General features: G+C 39.5%; 1 protein-coding gene across 6 annotated transcripts in view; it reads left to right on the top strand.

Moving 5' to 3' along the window:
- Nucleotides 1-19,623, top strand: part of PIGN (phosphatidylinositol glycan anchor biosynthesis class N) — a 113,218-nt gene that overhangs the window by 9,855 nt on the left and 83,740 nt on the right. For 4 of the 6 annotated variants that reach the window (XM_071553522.1, XM_071553526.1, XM_071553523.1 and 1 more), the window contains exons 2-4: nt 7,268-7,522; nt 9,128-9,249; nt 11,174-11,272. In XM_071553522.1, the coding sequence (XP_071409623.1) occupies nt 7,296-7,522; nt 9,128-9,249; nt 11,174-11,272 (448 nt within the window). In that variant the 5' untranslated portion in view covers nt 7,268-7,295. Of the gene's footprint in view, nt 1-7,068; nt 7,163-7,267; nt 7,523-9,127; nt 9,250-11,173; nt 11,273-19,623 lie in introns of those variants that run through there. The other 2 variants (XM_071553524.1, XM_071553527.1) reach the window with 2 other exon arrangements.

Below are 19,623 nucleotides of genomic sequence, written 5' to 3' on the forward strand. Positions count from 1 at the left end.
GTCTATACGTAATACATTTGCAAACTGATTTTGCAAAACAGTGCAGCTGAAAGTTATTCTTTTCTCCATTCACTTCCTTGTATGTTCTACATTAATATTTGTTGTATGACTTTAAAAAGTTTGATCCTTGCCCCTTTTATTGTTAAAGGGCAGAACTGTCCTGCTTGTATTGGTACTTGTGCTTTATTTTATAGTTTTATTGGAAATATCTTTTCAAATATCTCAGGGAGTCTTCAGCCTTGGTTTGTCAGGGAGGACTCCAGTTGGAGATGGCAAGCTATCTTCCATGTGCTTGTGTTCTCTTAAGTGCCACTTGTCCCTTGACCTCTGGGGCTGCCATTCTTTCCCCAAAAGTGTCCCATAAAACTTCTAATATGAAAGATCTGTATACAAAATCTTCAAACAGGGTAAGAGAAAGACAGTGAATAAAGAAATCTGAGAGAACCCACTCCTTTTGGTAGCCCAAAAATAATTAAACAGTCCATATTGAGATGAAAATATGATGTTAAGCTGTAGAACAGTGGTGCTTGAAGACAACGTGCTGGTAGAGTACTGCTGAATGACTTGGAAAGCCAGCAATATGTAAGAGGATTTGCAGATACCTCCTGAGAACAGGCATAGGCCCCCCAGGTGCCATTACCCAGTGAAATAGCTAATTCACAGCAAGACCACTCAGAAGTTTGTGTTTTGGGGGTTTCCTTTTATTGAGTTCTGAATTTCTAGATGTCTGCACACTAAGCAGACATAATGATGAATTTCTACTCTTTTTTATCTCTGCTTGTCTAACAAGCAGTGTCAGAGGCTGATGCTTTTGTTTTCTCTTTCAAGCCTCCAAGCAGTCATTGTTTCTTAAAGAAGAACCCTTGTTCTCTTTATCAGTGGTGTGCTGTTGTCCTTGTTCTCAGGTGTGTTTTTTTGCCTGTGAAACTTGTGGATACAGTTTCATGTTTAAGGATAATTGAGAAAATTGCATAGGCTGACATAGGGGTGACTGATTTGCAGTATGTTCAAGTATTAAGACACTTGAATTTTTATTGGTGCCTTGCGGGCCAAAGTCAAATTTCTCTTTGAAAAGTTTTGGTAAAAGAGAATTTTCTAGGCAGGCAGAGTAATTTTGATTATCAAGTGATGTTAAAAAGTAAATTAAATATTCTTTGAGTTCTTTGCCTCAGGTTTCGATGTACTTTACTGAGCCACATTTAAAATTTAAAACATATTTCATTTGTTATCATAATCCCTACAATGCTCAGTGACTATGTTAAATGTAAAATAATTTTAAACAGTTTGAATTATAAAAGCCACTATAGTGCCAGAGCAAGTGGAAGTACTGTAATTGCAGTTTCATTGTCTGGCAGAGCATGTTGTGATTGAAAGAAAATGGAATTTTGGAAAAAAGGAACAGGGACTTCATAATTTTCCTTCTTCATAGTAGGATTACACAATGAAGGCAAGATGAGAATTTTGGGTTTCCTATGTTTAGAAGGTGTGTAAAAATGTGAGAGTTAGAGACTGGCTGGTAAACCTCCTGTATAAATTACAGTCACTGTCTTGTACAGTCTTGTTTTAATTACAGTCTTGTGCAGTCAATAGGTGTATGTGCTGTGACAGCAGGAAGGGCTTGATTGCATTTCTTGACTAGTATAAGCCTTTAAAAATTTGAATTAGCAAAAGAATAGGGTAGAGACTGCCAACACCATCTTAGATGTTGTCTAGCTGCCATACCATGCACAATACTGTCAGACCACACAACTTCTACTTTTCTTCTCTACCCTAAGAAAAGGAATACTTTTTATGTGTGGACAAATTGTACAGTCACCTCTTTTACAGTTGAAATTACAAAATACACAACCCTGTCTAGCTGAAAAGTATATTAGTCAGACAGAAACATAGCAGACATTCTTTTCTGTTGCTCTTTTCTGTAAAAGATGCTTACCAAGGCCATTGATGCTTATTGAAAATGGATTTTCTTCATCTTAATCAACAGACTTGGCAGTATTAGTGAAGCATGGTTCCTCTGAAAGAAATGACTAATGTATCTTGAGCTCCCTGTCTTGACTTTTTATTGTTCTTAAGAAAATATTCCTGCCATGCATATTCCATGCAGTATTTTGTGTTTGGTTTATTGCATATTTGGAGAAAGAAAAATATTAAAGGGGAATGTTATATTTCTTATGAAGAACTATATTATATTATGGTACAAGTCTGGTTTTCTTTGCCTTATAAATAATGCTGAGAGATTATAACTTCAGAGGCAATGCAGCTTACATGTGGATTACTAGGGAAAATGTGTGCTGCATTTAATTATGTCAGCCTTCCTGTTAAGCACTGAGGGACCTGATTCAGCCTGGGGCTGTGGATGTAATTTCTATGACATGAGTCAAAAAGAAGATAAAAGAAAGAAAGTCTTGTCTGCGAGTTACAGATCAGCTTGAAAAGAAGGAAACCTCATGTGAAGAAGTAACCTGCCTGCTTCTTGTCCTGTGGTTGGGCTTAGGTGGCTCATGGCTGCTGTCCTGCTCCCCTGCCACTGTCAGTCGGAGTGTTTTAGTTCTTGTGCTGACATGGCTGTTGGTGAGGAACTCACAGCTAAGAGGAGGACTTTTTGGTATTGTTCTGAAAGTTGAAAATACAAAGAAAGAAAGGGTCTCCTCATCCTATCTGCCACCATGAGCTGAACTTTTTGAGAATTTAGGATGAGGGGAGGGAACCATGAAAAAACGCTTCTCTAATCTGTGTGTATCACGTTATTCTGGAAAAGTAATTAATTGGAGTTAGAAGGTCCTTGCTGCTTTTCTTTTTTTAATATCCTAGACTCAAAGAAAGGTGTCCTCTGATTCTGCTTTGCTGTCTCAGATCTTTTGCTCCTTCACGTTTTTTCAATCTTTTTGCTCATGAACAACATCCAATAAAGTGAGAAGCTCTGAAATCTGCTGAAGCCTGCGGCATCACCAGGACAATGCTAATTTCCTACTTAATCTGTTTGTGTGAACAATGCATTTAACAGGCAGCAAGTAGCTTAGTGGATCTCCAATACTTTTCTGTTAAGGATCTGAAAAGGATGTTTATTTAAGAATTCATGCCACCTTTGTGTTGTTGACTCCAAATTGCTTTAAAAAATACTGTATTGGAATAGTTTAAGTTCTGATATACTGGGGGTTGTACAGTATCATTATTGGCTCTGTATTTATTTTAGGAAATGGTGACAGAAGGGGAAAAAATATAGAAAGAACAGAATAAATCTGAGTCTGATATATAGCTTACTGGTTAGACTGAGCCTATAGAGGAGGTGCTTTGGCTGCCTGAACTGTATTAGGATTCTAGGATTGTTATAGTAAGTGATGTATTTGGATGGGCAGTAAGAAATGGCATGTGGCAAATAGATTGCAATGTGCTCTTACCTACATGACTAGAACCATCTCTGTCTCCTCTTGGCATGATAGGGAACAGCTTAACAGAATTAAGTAGAATAATGCAGTCAAAATTTGAGCATAGTTAGCATTTTGCTTTCTGTAAATAAAGATTGTGGAAGGTAGTGCACTAAATCACTTGGTAAGGTATTGCCTGAAAAAATATCATGGGACATAAAAATACTGAGATATCCTTGGCTTAAGTTTTCTTGACAGAAATTTGTAAGATCTATTTTCAAGTGACAGTTTGTTTATCCACTCTTTGGATGGACAGGAACCTGTGGGCAGAGGTGTTTAGGCACCTGGCTCCTCATCCTCAAAAATGGGTGTGTTTAATACATCTCTGTTTTTCTTCTCCCATCAGGCTGTGGCTTTTGCTTTTTCTTAGAAACTAGCGCTTAATCCACTTTTTCCTTTTATCTTGGTTTTTTCTTCCTTGCAAGGAGGAAATAATTACTGAAATTGTTATTCTTCCTCCCCTGCCCTCCCCTGCCCTCCCCTGCCCTCCCCTGCCCTCCCCTGCCCTCCCCTGCCCTCCCCTGCCCTCCCCTGCCCTCCCCTGCCCTCCCCTGCCCTCCCCTGCCCTCCCCTGCCCTCCCCTGCCCTCCCCTGCCCTCCCCTGCCCTCCCCTGCCCTGCCCTGCCCTCCCCTCCCCTCCCCTCCCCTCAAACCTTCCCTTTCCTTAGAGTCCAAGCATTACATTTGAATTGTGTTGATTGAACTGCAAGCAAAGACTGAGACCTGGGGAGAGTTAAAGGAAAGAGAAATAGCTAGTGCAGAAAACAGGTTACCAATACGTTAATTAGAAGAACATAGAATATGTTAAGCTATAGAATTGTGGCATTGGCAGTATGCAACAAGTATCTGATAGAATCAACTGTTTATTTAGTAGGATTTTTAGTCTCATCAGTTTAATGCATGAATAGTTCTGATTCTCTTATCAAGCACAACTACATCAAAAGAAAAAGCCCTATGGAAAATAAAACTGATGGAATAAAATGAGGTCTGGCACTAAACTCAGTGATCTGTCTGTGATTGTGATTTCCTATATTTAAATTGATGCAGGAACCCTGAATACTTAAAAATAATACTTACATATTTTCCAAGTCTTTCTTGGAATCTCACTTGTAGACATGGAGGCATATAAGTTCCTGATTAACAAAAAGGGGTTTTTGATCACTTAAATGTAACTACTACATGTCTCTTTGAAAAGTTGTGTTTAGTCATCTCATTTTTTTATGTGGTTGTCCCTCCAAATCTCTAAAATGAGAAATCACTATAGTAATGTTTTGGATTAGGGTTGGAGTTGTTGCATCTCTGTTTCAGTAAGGTTAATGGGTAGAATTGGAAGTTATGGTTAAGTTGTATACAGATATGAATTTTCTTTTGATTAGTAAGTAATATTATATATTAACTTTAAAATCTTCTAGTGTGTTTCTTTTTTCCCTCTGATTTTCCTGGCCCTTTGAAAATTTTTATTTTAAAAAGCATCTTTCAGAGTTTTGGTCAGAAGGTAAGGTTATTTGGTATTGTCTTACTTCGAGGGGAAAACCCAAAATATTTACCCACAAGCGGAGAAGGGGATTCCTCCACAATAATCACATCACTCTTTATCAAATTTAAGAAAAGGAACTTTAATCAGAAAATGGATATAAGAAGGATAACTGTTCTTAACTGATATGTTTATATATGTATATAGGTAGGTATAGATATAACTGTAAACAGACAAGAGCAAACTGCTTCCCAACACCACAAGAAAAAAAAAGAAAACAACAACCCTCAAACCAGCAGGTTTCCTCCTGGAGAAAAGTTTTACTTATGGGCAGTGTTCTGTGTCACACCCTGGCTGGCTGCAGGGTGAGCTCCCAGTCCCTCTCCAGCGAGACAGAGAGGAGCGGTGAGCACTCAGATGAATTCTGTCTCTCCCTCTGTGTCCCTTGTCCCAAACGAAGAAGGAGAACTGGGAGTGGAGAATCGAGTGTCTTGGAAAGCAGCTGTAACTTCTCTCTCCCGGGTCACTGCCGTGATGGGGAGACCAAAGCAGCAACCGGGGCCCCAATGCCAAAAAAACAGGAGAAGCAGCAGTGGCAAGAAGAAACTAGCTTACTCCACAGAAGCAGCAAGGAGCAGGAGAGAAAGGTTTCTCTCCAACAGCTGGCACACGCAGCTCCAATCTCCCCCAGAGCTGTGTGATGTCCCCAAGAACCAAAGAGACAGTCCAAGCCCATTTCCCACCACACCTTTCCCCAGTCTCCCCCACCCAAAATGATCAAGAAGGACTTGGTAGTAGTTAACTACTTCTTTTGTTAACTATTGGCATGGGGAGTTACTGGCAGGGAGAGAATTTACATCAAAACTACAACAGGTATTGAAGCCTTTTATCCTTATTTGGTAAGAGTAATAGTCTTACCATATGGTGACTGCCTCTGCCTGTTCAGCCACTGGAATTCTGTAAGTAACAAAATAAACTAAATATATATATTGTCATTTAGAAGCACTAACTAGATACTTAACGAAGTGTTTCTTTTAGAGAGAGGTATGTATTTACATAGGTAATCTGAACCTTCCAGGCTTTTAGGAACATCTGTTTCTAAATTGATGAGTGGAATTGTTGTTATATTAAGGTTGCTAATTAGCTAATATTTACATAACTAAGTTAGCAGCTTGGACAACTCTAATGGCACTTTGTCAGAACTAAAGCCTCATTCCAGCTCAGATCCCACACTTACCTGAGCCAATATACATATTTACCTGCCGTAGGTGTTGCATGATCCCTGCAGTACATTTGGCAAACATGTACATTTCCAATGTACCTGTTATTAAGCATATTTTTATCCCTAACCTGACATCAGAGGATGACAGGTCAGAGCATTCAAAAAGGGAATATAATTATCCCTGAAACATAATTCTGCATCTGTTGTGCTTTTTTCACCTGTTTTAGAAGAGGGGTAGTGTTCTGCACTCAGCACAGCATCTTTGTTCTTTTAGAAGAAGGTTTCTGTTTATAGGCAGAATATAATGAGCCCAGATTTGATTGCAAACTTGGAAAAAAAGGCAGTGTTGGATGGATATTTGCTATAGTATGGCTTTCTCTAGCTGTCTGGCTTGCATTTGCCTGAACAGAGTCCAACTGTCTCTCGTGCAACCAACCGATAGAGGGTAGTATGTTCATGGAGATCTTGTGTTGTCTGAGTGTTCTGTCACTAAGGTAGATCACAAAACAAACTGGCTTGATTCAATAGTCTTTTGAAGCTGTCTAACAAACCAGTAAACACCAGACGTGAGTTGCTGAGACATAAAGATTACCTGCAAGTCTGAATTAGTTATGCAGTGACCAAAGCTTCTGGGGGGAAAAGCTTATTGGAAGCAGAAATTGGTTATGGATCCTGGGGGATGATTGTGATTAGTGTACTCCTAAAGCAAAAATAAATGCGGAGGATCAAAGGACATCACATGACGAACCAGTATGGTGTTAGGTAGAATGCCATTCATTCAGATGGCACACGCGCCTATTATAACCCAAAGCATTGTTCATGCGCCCCATTCCTTATGCAGATTGGCTAATTGAGTATGGTCACGCGACAGAATAACACCTCTCATTGGTTACACACAAAGGTCCATGAATACAATATTTACATTAAACTACTTCATCATACTTCTTTCCCATAGCTGACCGCAGGTGTCTTGCCTCAGCTTATCTTTCCACCAGGTTCAGAGAATGCAAACAGGCGGGATTGCTCACTTTTCCATTATCTGTAAGAAATTGTTCCCCTACATACTCCCATTCTATAACACATGAAATAAATACTGATTCTGATAAGTCTCATGTGCCTGACTTTATTTTTCTCACTCCCTCTTAGTGTTGGACTTGGCCAGCCAACTGTTGCCATGGATATGCCAATCTTCATACTTGCTGGTCTGCTTGTACACTGTGTGTTCTTGGTCTCCATTTTTGACATCTACTTCAGCTCTCCGCTGGTCCATGGAATGACTCCTCAGCAGACTCCACTGCCACCTCCAGCAAAACGTCTTGTACTCTTTGTTGCTGATGGTCTGCGAGCAGATTCACTGTTTGAATTGAATAGCAATGGTACACCCCAGGCACCTTACCTGCGGTAAGTCCATCTGAAAACATTACTGATCAAGATCTAATTAAAAAAGTTTCCTTCGTGTTGTGACAGTGAAGTATAGGAATAGGTGCACATGTTTTATTTTTGTCTGAAATCTTCCATGAATACTAGTGTAATACATCCTGAGCAGTCTTTAGTGAGAATAAATGAGAAACCACTTTAACTAATAATTCAATCCTTTTTTCAAATTAGTACGTTTTTCAGTACAACTTGCCTTTAAACATAGCTGAGATGAGAGCTAGGAATAGCATCTTGGAGTGCCATGTCTCTGTGTTTTTATATCTCTTATTGATGATTGGGCTATTCCAAGTAGTTCTGTGAGCTTTCAAGTAGGCATGAGAACGTGAGGTCTAAGATGCGTTTAGAAAAAACAATAAGCAAACTGTAAATGCTGCAAGCTTAGAGTGGAGCCTGAAATTTGAGGTTGTAGTTCTATTTTTGTTTGATTACTGAGAAATATATTCACGGCTGAGTGTACAGATCTTGTAACTAACAGTTTTATAAAATCTCTATTAAAAATAAAGTTAGAAAGCATGCAATCAGAATTTACTTGGGCTAAAACACATCTCATAAATTACAGCCAATTTTATATCTTACATAATGAACAATAAAATTACAATTTTCCAGTAATTTGACTGTTAAAAACTGCTTTGAATTTGTTCAGAAAATTCTGCTAGTTTTTCTTAGAAATCAGTATAAGCTGTGTCCTGGCGTGTGTTGTTTTCTTTCTCCCTTTGCTCTGATGGTGAACTGAATCTTTCTTGACTTCCAGAAGATGGAGACAAGAAAACAGCATATGATAGTGCTCACTGCTTGTTTTCCAACAGGCTCCAGCTGTTCATATCTTCAGCAGACAGGAAGAGTTTGAGGCTGTTTCTTATGCTTGGGTTTTATCCCTGTTTTCTTTGCATTTTGTCTGTTGTAATTACTATATATGCACAATTCCTAGACAATTCGATGTATTTCTGTATATATTAGGAAAAGCTATTCTCCTTCACTTTGGTGTAATTGCAAAAGATAAAAGGTTTACTTAAATTTTCTTCTTGTTCCTGAAATTATTTGCACCTTAAATTTGCATGGGGTTCAAAATCTCTTGATGCTGGCTTCCAATATTCAGTACAGATAAAGGCAGACATGGTCACAGAATCTAATTATAATTGAGCATATTTGATGAGTAGGATAAGAAAACTCAACATTTTCAAGCTAAATGGAAAGAACAAAGAAAAGTAACACCAGGCAGAAACATCTGTTAGGGGGAAAACAAGTAAACTAACATGGAAAACAGCAGAAAAAAAATAGCATGTTAATTCTGTGTTAGGGCACCAGCTGAAGTCATCCATTTGCAGTGCTGATGGGCCACAATAGTAATGTTCCCTGTGGGATGTCATGATATAGAACTACTTGCAGGTTCATGTTCTGCCTGTTTTACTGCGCAGCAGGTGGTAGTGAAAATCTGTTTTAGTCTGGGTTTTTGGTTGTTTTGGGGTTTTTTTGCATTTCCTGCCTCACATCTATCTGTCACTCTTTATTTGCAATTTGTTGTACTTTCAAGAAGTTGTGAGCATTAACTGCCTTGTATTCTATTTTCAGGGGTATTCTAGAGAATAATGGCAGTTGGGGAATCTCTCACACCCGGGTCCCAACAGAATCCAGGCCAGGACATGTTGCACTTATAGCTGGATTTTATGAAGATGTCAGTGCAGTTGCTAAAGGTATGCTGGTCCTAAAACTTTGAACACTATCCTTCTAAATGAGGTGTTTAAGTGATATGCTGAGCTTCTAGATGATTATTAATAAATACCTGTGCATAGTGGTTTGTATACCAAGATTATAAGGAAAATAGTAATTTTGGATGAATTTTCCGCTATTAATATTGATAGCTATGAAAATAGCTTACCTATGTTAATATTTTGTAACATGATAAGCCTAAAAGCCTAGAAGCAGAAGTATCTTATGGCCTTACCTCTTCATGTAACAGAGTTTTTAATTATCATTTAGGATATAATAGGAGATGCCTAAGTAGCTGTTGCAAACAAGAAATTAATTACAGTGTCTTAGCTGCCCCATTGCTATCTTAAGTTGGAGAATCGGAAGTAAAATAAAGCAAAAGCCTCAAGTATGTATTTTGTCCTGAGCTAGTTGTCAGGAGAACTAGCCTGGGGTTTAATTATATGGAACAACACTTCGTGTTACTGACTTGGTCTTTTGTGTGGTCCTCTGCCTTCCCCAGGCTTCCGAGCCTGAACACTACTAATGTTATGTGTTGGTTTTGGACAGGGTAGGTGTAACGTTCAGATCTGCTTCGTTTTGATGCAGATTGAACTATTGGTTCAAATATTCTCTTGAGCAAAATGGAAACTCAAACAAGTTATCTGTAAATACCAAAAACTGATTTTTATTAATTGTTTGCTAGAGTGATGCAAAAGGAAAAGAGAAAAATAAGAAAAGTTAGGAAAAACGCCTAAGAGTACGTATAGAAGCAGAGAAAAGTTACCACCATGAAAAAACTACTGTGTGCCGTATCCATGGGGCGGGGGGGGGGGGGAGAAAAAGCGCAGTTTCTTTCTGTTTCTGCCACGATGTTACCTGTTAGCTGTAAGAGGGTGGTAAGTCTTTTGAAATGCGGGATGCACGTTATCATCCCTCACGCTGACCAGCTGGCTTCTGGTTTAGCTGCAAAAAAAGGCTGCCGTTATTTTAGCCTGTAAGAGAAAAACACAATGAAAGGATATACCTCATGCATACAGTCTCAGTCTTTCTCCAGGCTGGCAGGCTCTCTAGCTCTAGGCCGATGAGAATCGGGTGGTAGCAGAAGGAAGAAAAGTGAGGCGAGCTGAGAGGAGAGATCAGAAGAAACCAGGCAAGATTCCCTAGTTTCTCCTTTTCTCTTGCTCCTCTAACTTCTGAATTCATCTTCAGGTTTTTATAATGCTTTTCGATTGCTGCACATGATTTTTGGCACATAGTCAAGTGTAGTTAGGTCCAGATGTTCGGAAATCAATGACAAAGGCAGGATTTTCTGGCAGGAAACATTTCCTTGGGAAAGCTCTTCCACGAAAGCTGACAGAGTGATGTTAGCAGGATGTATTGAGACGCAGAAAACAATGGAGAAACATATTTTTGGCTTCTATTTGTATGCTGCATTGGTGAGAGGAGTTACTTGGTCTTGTCCGTGTTCCTTATCAAAAGGTTCTTCCTTCTGACAATCTGTACAAATGCAGGATTGGCAGGAATTTTTGTTAAGATCATCGTGTATTTCTGCCACCTGCCTTTTTGTGGAAACAGAAGATCTTGCAGGTTTTATTGTGATGAGGTGGAATGTGACTGCTGGAAATATATGAGCATGTACTTGCAACACAGGATTTAGAATTCATGAGAATTCTAGCTGTTTAGAAGATAAATCAGCCTGGTTTACCTGTTTGAATCCCTGCATAATGAGATTGGTTTAGGGTTTTAGCTCACTTGTTAATGAACGGGGGACTAATTATAATAGAGGTTGAAATGGAATTAAAACTAAGATTCGCAAATTGGAGTTCATTGTTCAGTATAAGGGAAACTTATTTTGCATGGACTATCAGTCTTGTCAATGATACCTTCTGGCAACCACATTTAAATCCAGGTGTGTTTGTTTAACAGGATGGAAGGAGAATCCGGTGGAATTTGATTCTGTTTTCAATGAAAGTAAATACACCTGGAGCTGGGGAAGCCCAGATATTTTACCAATGTTTGCAAAAGGTAAGGCCTAAATTTTGTGAATCTTTAATACATAGTTATCAGATAGTAAAATAGAGACTTAAAATTTTTTGAGTTAGACAAGAAGAGGGTAAATGAAGTATTTCCATTTTGTGTATTTGCGTATACTCTATGATTGATTTCTAGTTTGTGAATTCAGGAGAGGGTAGAAGAAAAGAAGCAAACTTTTAATGAGGATATCTCTATTTATTACTCATCAGTTTAAACAGGCCTTACCTAATTGTGTTACCATACTGAAAGAAGTAAACCTCTAGTTATAAGGACCTAGTATGTTTTTTCTTTGGTTGAGGTTTAAAGCTCTTGTTTGTAAGCATAAAGCTGGGATTTTTCTGCCTACACCCTCAGCTCCCAGTAATTTGGGAGAGAACTGCAGCCATGCTTTTTGAGTGTCTAAGCTGTACAAGTAGCTTATTGTGGGTTATCCTGCTTCTACTCTGAACAATAATATGTAAAGGAAAGAACTGTATGCAAGTAGAACCTTCCTGGTAGTGTTTCTGAAGCTGATTTCTGTCCATGGTGTGCAGTGTGTTAGTCTTGTCAGCCCAGTGCAACTAGTCTGAGCCTGCAGAGATTGCTGAGTAATACTTCAAATATCCAAAGGTTCTTCAAGTTTACTATTGTTGTTTTCTTGGAAGAGTGAGAGCATATACACTGCTTTGGCATAATCTCAGAGTAAACAGACTGAATTGAAAAGGAGACAAGCTAAGGGCATATGCTGCTGTTCTGTTCTAATGGTATTCACAAGTGAGAAAAATGGAATAGGCAAAATAGGAGTGAAGTGATATATTGGTTTAGAAAAAATGTTTGTTCTATTTTTCATGATGATTCTTGAACTTTTTCTGAACTTGTGTCTCTTCCCTTTCTCATCTTGATAAGCCCTTGACATCAGTCTTTTCTGTTCTTTGTTCGAGCCTCATAAATTTATGATTAGCCGTAAAAACATCCCCTGATAATTTCTCATGACCTCCGATTACAGCTTGTATTTGGAAAGCATGTCATGGTGGCTGGGAGGAAGGGAAAGGTAGTTGCCCTTGCACAGATTATTTATATTTTTGGGGATATGTTCTTGGAAAAATATTTGGAGAATTCAAGAATTTCTCAGAACCCTGTTGTCCTACGGGTTTTGTTTGAGTAAGAAGATAAGCAGAGGACTGGGGAGCAGTTTTGATGTTATCTGTAGAGATGTGCAAGGATAATACTCTCAGTAAGGCTTGGAGTGGTATCAATAATGGAACTTCTTTTGCAAGGGGGAGGGGAAATCCCCCAAAGTTGGCAAAAGTTTCGTGAAGCAATATATCTGAGATGTAGTGTCTGTTTGGGAAAAGGGATCATATTTTCTGATGATAGATAGATTAACTCTTTTTAGTTAGGAAAAAGTATTTATTTCAAAGAGAAGTTTTAGAATACAGAAGGGATTGAAATCAAGTGTTTGTTCTTTACTTTTACAAAAAAGCCAAGAGGAATGTAGAGGAGTATAGCTTAATTTCTCTCCTTCTTTTCATGTTGCAAATTAGTGAGGTCACAGGACTCGTGTGTATTTTATCATGCCAAAATGTTCAGAATTTTATTAATTATTCCACCACTTCCATTGAATGATGCATAAAGACTATTTAACACTGGTTGCTTTTTGGGAAGGATGGAAAAATCCTTTGTTTCCTGTAATTGTCGATATTCTCTAGATACTTTCCTTGTAATAAATATTTCAAGAAAATGGTTGAAAATTCTGTAGAGAAGGTAAATAAAATGCTCACAGATTTCTTTCCATATCAAAATGGACGAATTTAGATTTCATGTATATCTGAGTCTTAATGACTGTGTGATTAGCATTTTAGTCTGAGGAAATATCCAAAGTATGTTTGTATCTTGAGCAGGATCAAAAGGTGTTTGTTTCTAATGGCTCAATTCAATTAAGATACTTAAATTCAGCATGTTAATTTTCCCTTATTTTCTATGATGCTTTTAGTTTATAACATTGAAATTATCTGAAAATAATGTGCCTTGAAAATTCCTATTTTGTTTCCAGAATGCTTCTTAAAACTTTAGTTTCTTTTCTAGACTTGCCAGAATTTGAGGTCTGACTTTAAAAGTCCAGTCTTTTGTCATGGGTCTGGGTTGGAGTATAATCCAGAGTATTAAATGTCATGCTGAAAAAAAGCCAAGTCTGTTGCTTCTCTTAAGGGCAGTAGATACTGCATTCCCTCTCTCTTACTCGGAAGCTTCCAGAAAGGCTAGGGTCATTGTTTAGCTTGAGTATGGAGAAGGATATCATCAAGACCATGGGGAGAATTGGGACAAACCATTGTTAGGGTTATTCTGGACAGACAGACCTATCAATCTCCTGTTTTAGTTCCTTGTTGTTAAACAATACAGAATTTCTCACATTCCTCACATGGCTGTGTTTGATGACAGCTCTCTGATGTCCATGCTGTCCAGCTCAGTGTCTGACCTTGTACATTCATTCTTTTTTCCCCTCTTTTGTGCCTGCAAAATTTGCTAGGAAAGTCTCCTGCTGGTCTGGACTCTGAACGCGACCAGCTTGTCAGACACAGGACCCTACCCCACTAGCAGTGCGACAGCTTTGCTTTCCATGGGATGTAATCTTATTATAATAATAATTTGATCCCTGGTCCTAATATTTGGATATTGATGCTGAGGACGAGATAAAGTGCCACACAAGAGAGCAAAAGGAACAGGTGGTATCTGGTTTGGGAGTTTCTGGCATCTCCAGTTGTTTCCTGTAGTGTGGCTTCATCATCTAAAGAATGTTTTCATCCCTGGCTTCCTTTTACTTCTCTATCCCATCTTTGCTTCCTCATCCCCAGACTTACAGATAAGTGCCGGCATACTGTCGTCTGCCATGTCTCAAATGATCAAACTAAAATAATATTTTCTAACATTTCTTATTAAAAAAAATAAAAAGAAACAGGTATTTCATAAGCTATAGAGATGCTCCAAAACTTTTCTACCATGACTTCATTTTGCCACTATTTCTCTTTATAGCAGTACAGGGTTGAGTGGGTTGTGTTGTTTTGTTTTGCTCTGGTAGAAATTAGAAATGGTTTAGTAGATGTGTTCCTTTGCTCGATCTGCAAACTGTACTGTCATTTGGCTTCTTTGGTGTGGCACATCTCAAGGAAGGTCTTCTCAGATTTGCCGTGACACTTTTGAAAAACACTGCAGCATTCTGTCCTCTTAGCTAGTGATGGACAGGACTTATTTCTTCTTTTGAACTCATTTATCCACCAATTTGAACTGCTGAATTCCCTTTTTAATGCCTGGCAATATTTTCTTCCTTTTTTTTCAGACTGGGAACTGCAGCGACTGTTCTATGTTTGTTATAAGCCATAGTAACATCTCCTGGGGTGCGGGGAGAGCTGCACCCGAAAATCTGTGCCAGCTTTCTTCTTCCTGGCCTGAAATACTTGCATCCCTTTGTGTGGGTTTGCACATAATCTTGGTTAAGCAGCTCCTTTATACTGGGATGTTAGCTCATTCACAAGCCTGGAAGCTTACACAACAGCATTATATGATTGTGACATCCAGCAAATCAGTTATATTCTTGCTAGTCATCAGCCAATTGAAGAGCATTTTACCCTCTGGGAGTTTACATTGTCATGGTATAAATGGTATCCCTGAGCTGTAACAGTTCTTCTGTTGACTGAATTATATAATTAAACTTCATAATTAAAATTCATACTTTAGGGGTATGAATTCGCCTCAGGCGAATGAAATAGGAGAGGTGGGAACATGCCTTGAAATTGTCTGCACACCCTAGGAGTTCCATCAGAGAGGAAGGTATCTGTTCTCTCATCCTCAATCCATTATGAATCTCACCCAGGTTAATGTTTCTCTTTACGATTTTCCTAGGGAGACCCGCTGGTAAAGAATCAATAAGATTGGCGAGATTGAATAGGGTAAGCTTTCCAAAGGTGCAGGGCCCACCAATCGCTAATCTGGGGATGGCTTTCCGTACTCTAAAACCACAAATTAAGAAAACTCCCTTGGGAAGAATAACAGAATAAAAGGAGTAATTAATTTGAAAAGTAATTTTGTCCCTACACCTGAAACTAAAATTAGAATACACTCCATAAGGGGTCACATTAAATAGCCAGGAGGAATCATGTTCATCTTCGTCAACAAAATTAAAGCATAGGGGGGAAATGGAAGTGCCCAGTATTTCTAACTCCTCAGGTCACTGCCACTGAGAGGTGAACACTTTCCTGACAGATGGAACTCCCCAGGGGATGTATAAAGCAACCAGCAATGGGATTATTGTAATGGCTGTGATTGTCACACCATGGTGTTAACTGGTTCCTAAACTCAGCCCATTATTTTGGTGTCCACGGGATCCCCACAAAACAGGATCTGAAAGGGGGAGGTCATCCTTCAGTCTGTTTAAAAAAATTGGGCACATGAAATGCCTTGTTCATTCTCTCTTATGAGGTGAGGCCTATTGAGGAGCTTTGCTGCCTTTGCAGCATATTCGTTAAGGTTTTATGGACTTGCTCAACAATGCCTTGTCCTTGGGGCAAGTGAGGAATTCCTATAATATGGGTTATTCCCCATAAATTAAAAAACTCCTTAAGGGCGGACAAAACATAAACAGGCCCATTGTCAGTCTTTATAGTTTTGGGGATGCCAAGGATAGAAATTGTGGTCAAAAAATGCCTCATGTCATCCCCGGCCTTCTCCCCTGTATGGGCAGTGGCAACTATTGTACCTGAACAGGTGTGTATGGACATGTGGACATACCAATTTGCTAAAAGGGGAATAGTGGGTGACATCAGAAGTGCCAAAGGTCGAGGGGACTAATCCCCTAGGGTTAACTGCCTCAGATGGAATGGGAGTGACCTTTTGGCAGTCTGAACAAGTCTATTTGATAGTCTTAGCTTGGGACGCTGTTAGCTGAAGTATCTTTTGGAGAGATCTTGAATTCTGGTGGAAAAAATTATGGGCAATGTGGGCTTTTTCGAAGTTATTAGGCACCACAGCAGGGTGGACAGAAATAGCATCATTTGCAATGCTGTCTGCCAGTCAGTAGCCATCCGTAATAGGACCTGGGAGAGAAGTGTGGGAGTGGACATGGATAAGATGAAATGGGTTTTCTCGATGCTGGACCTGGAAAAGTAACCTTTTAAACAAACAAAACAACTCTACATTAGAAATTTCCTTCAGATAAAAATTCTCAATTCTAGTGACCACACTGACAACATAGAAGGAATCAGAGACAATATTCAAAGTTTCCGGAAATAATTGAAAATCTCTGACCACTGTGGATAACTCCACTACCTGGGAAGACCCAGGGACCTGGTGGATGTCGTCCTTCCACTCCTGGCCCTCCTTCCAGGAGACCCAGCATTGTGGGTTTTCCCAAAGCCATCTGTAAAGACCATTCTGGCATGGGTCAAAGGGATAAGGGAGTAATTATTTTTTAACATGGGTTGGGAAGATGCTAAAAGCTGGAGAAGGGGAATGACTGGAAGATTAGTAATTAATCATCCCATGAAGTCAGCTGTGGCTACCTGGAAATCAACAGAACGTGATTGGAAATAATATAGCTGGGAAGTTGATAAAGGTAAATAGATTAAATCCAGACCCTTCCCCAAGAGCTCCCAAAGTTGAAGTCTGCCTTTATGACAGACCTTAGAGAGCATCTCAGACTATGTTGTTTTAGTTTTAGGAAACTTAAGGAAAGAAAAACCCATTCCCACAACCAAAACTTCTTGTTCATTAAATGATTTGTCCCATCGCTGTGTACAGCTGCTTTGGCCCTTGAAATACTAACAATGTCACTGGTTTGCCTTCTGCATGCCATTGACATTGACTCATTTTGCTGTCGATTTCATCTAGGACAGAGTAGGCTTTGGGTGTCAGGCACTGAGGGGAGTTCAGGTCTGGTTCTCCTTTCAAAAGCTGAAAAAGTGGACTCAAAGCATTAGTGGAATCCCCAGTGCTGGCCAGATAAGTTAATTAATCCTACCAACAACTGAAGGTCATTTAGTGTCTTAATACGAGTTGATAAGGCAACTGTTTGGGGCCAAATCAAGGTATTATCATTTAGCAATCCTAGATACTTACCTGGTGGCAGAAGTTCCTCCTTTCCTGGCACAATTTCCAAGCCCTTTTTTAACAGAGCTTCTTTCACAGAGATGTGGACTTGTGGTAAACTTTCTTCTGTACGTGCTGCGATAAGAATGTCATCCAGATAAGGGTACATGATAACAATAGGGTGTTGTTTCCTCACCAGCTCCAAGACATCAGCTATCACCCGCTGTGTGCTAGTTTAAAGGTAAACGGACAGGAGAAACTAACCCAACACAAAAGAGATTATAAATCAGAGTTACAATTTCATTAAAAAAAAATTACAATAAATGCAATGATACAAAGAGAAATTGGTTTCAACCCACAAAACCCAGAAGTATGACCCAGCACCCTGGGGCACAAACACAATGGTGTTCATTAGCCCCTGTGCTGAGCTCCATGTGGTTCCCCCAAGTCCAAAGTAAAAAGAAGTGAGAAACCTGTTGGTGCAGATGATGGTCGCAGTCTGGTCGAGAGTGGTGGTTGCAATCCTGTCGAGGTTCTGGCCTTCCTCTGGGACTTCCCAATACCTCCCCCAGGGCAGGGAGTTCCACAATGGGTGATCTGACTCTGTGAGTCATGGGATATTTTGGAGTCATTGATGGCCCAGTAGCAGACATGACACTTCAGGTTGGGTGTGGAGGTGCTAACTTACTGGAAGAGAGTTATCACAGCCCTTATCTTAGAGGTGTCTTTCACACCCAGCTCACAGCCTGAGGGGTCGGGTGTGCCGTGGGCAGCTACTGCAAATGGCCCATTGTTAACAGTTCATGGGAACTGAATAGAGGGTGTAGAATACATAGCTTTGGTCACACCCACACAGTGATAAACTGGTCCCACCTGCTGAACTAGGACATGCTGGCAAATGGTGGGACTCTTTTTCATCCCCTGGGGTAGGACTGCCCAGTGGAACCTCCTAGAAGGCTGAGCTGCGTTAGTGGATAGGACAGTAAAAGCAAACCTGTGGGCATCCTTTGGATGGAGATAGATATTAAAGAAGCAGTCCTTAATATCTAGCACTGTAACAGGCCAGTGAGCTGGAAGCATAGTAGGTGAGGGAAGGTCAGGTTGTAAATCATAGAATCATAGAATCGATTGGGTTGGAAAAGACCTTCGAGATCATCAAGTCCAACCCTTGGTCCAACTCCAGTCTGTTTACCAGATTGTGGCACTCAGTGCCACGTCCAATCTCAGTTTAAAAACCTCCAGGGATGACCGCCTCTCTGGGCAGGCCATTCCAATGCCTGATTACTCTCTCTGTAAAGAATTTTTTTCTGATATCCAATTTAAATTTCCCCTGGCAGAGCTTAAGTCCGTGCCCCCTTGTCCTATTGCTGACTGCCTGAGAGAAGAGACCAACCCCCACCTGGCTATAACTTCCCTTCAGGTAGTTATAGACAGTGATGAGGTCATAGGTTCCATAATATTATTTATTTCCTGCAGGTCATGCAGCAGCCTCCATTTCCCATTAGACTTCTGAATGGTAAATATCCATGGGCTATCAAAGGGTACCAAGTGTCCCTTCCCCAGTTGGAACAATGTAGGGGTGAGAAGACCATGTGCTTTCTATTTTTTTTCTAACTTTACTTACTTTACTTTCTTCCTTTCTAACAGTTACTTTGTTTCTTACTTTATAAACATTTCCTCTACTAAATGTGTTTCGTTACCTTAATACTGATAACAACAACTTGCTTCACACTTTGCTACTTTATATTGGTTATTGCTTTTTGCTATTCTTACTTTATAAGACCAGCTCTGTTTTGCAACTACAGTAACTTGCTTTACTTTCAAGGTGCAGTTTCTTTTTTTTCAACATGTATGTTGATAAGAAGCAGCTCTGCTCTTTCCTTTTGTTTTGTGTTACAGAGAGAGTTGTGTGCAAGATATTTTATTGTCCTATGTTATTGAGAGAGTGTCTGGATAAGTGCTTTAGGTGACTGTGTTTTTAGTTAGTAGTTCTTTGTTGCTAGTTTCTGTCTGTTGTGAAAATGGGATACATTGCTGTATTGTAACTTGAGTTTAGTGCGTTTGTCTCTGTAAAATGTGTTTTGTGCTGGTTTCTTTTGGAGTCTTTTATTATCAGTTAAATACAATCTTGCAGCTGAACGTTATCACCGGCAAAGCAGAACCCACAGTAACTGTCACATATTTGTATTAATAAATGTTTTTTCGGGAGCTGTTGTGAGAAAAGTTCTTTTCTGGCTTAAGTGTGGCTTCATATTAGAAATCAGGTGCTGTCCATTAGTTGACAG

The sequence above is a fragment of the Pithys albifrons genome, chromosome 4, assembly GCF_047495875.1.
Source record: "Pithys albifrons albifrons isolate INPA30051 chromosome 4, PitAlb_v1, whole genome shotgun sequence".
Classification (NCBI taxonomy): Eukaryota; Metazoa; Chordata; class Aves; order Passeriformes; family Thamnophilidae; genus Pithys; species Pithys albifrons.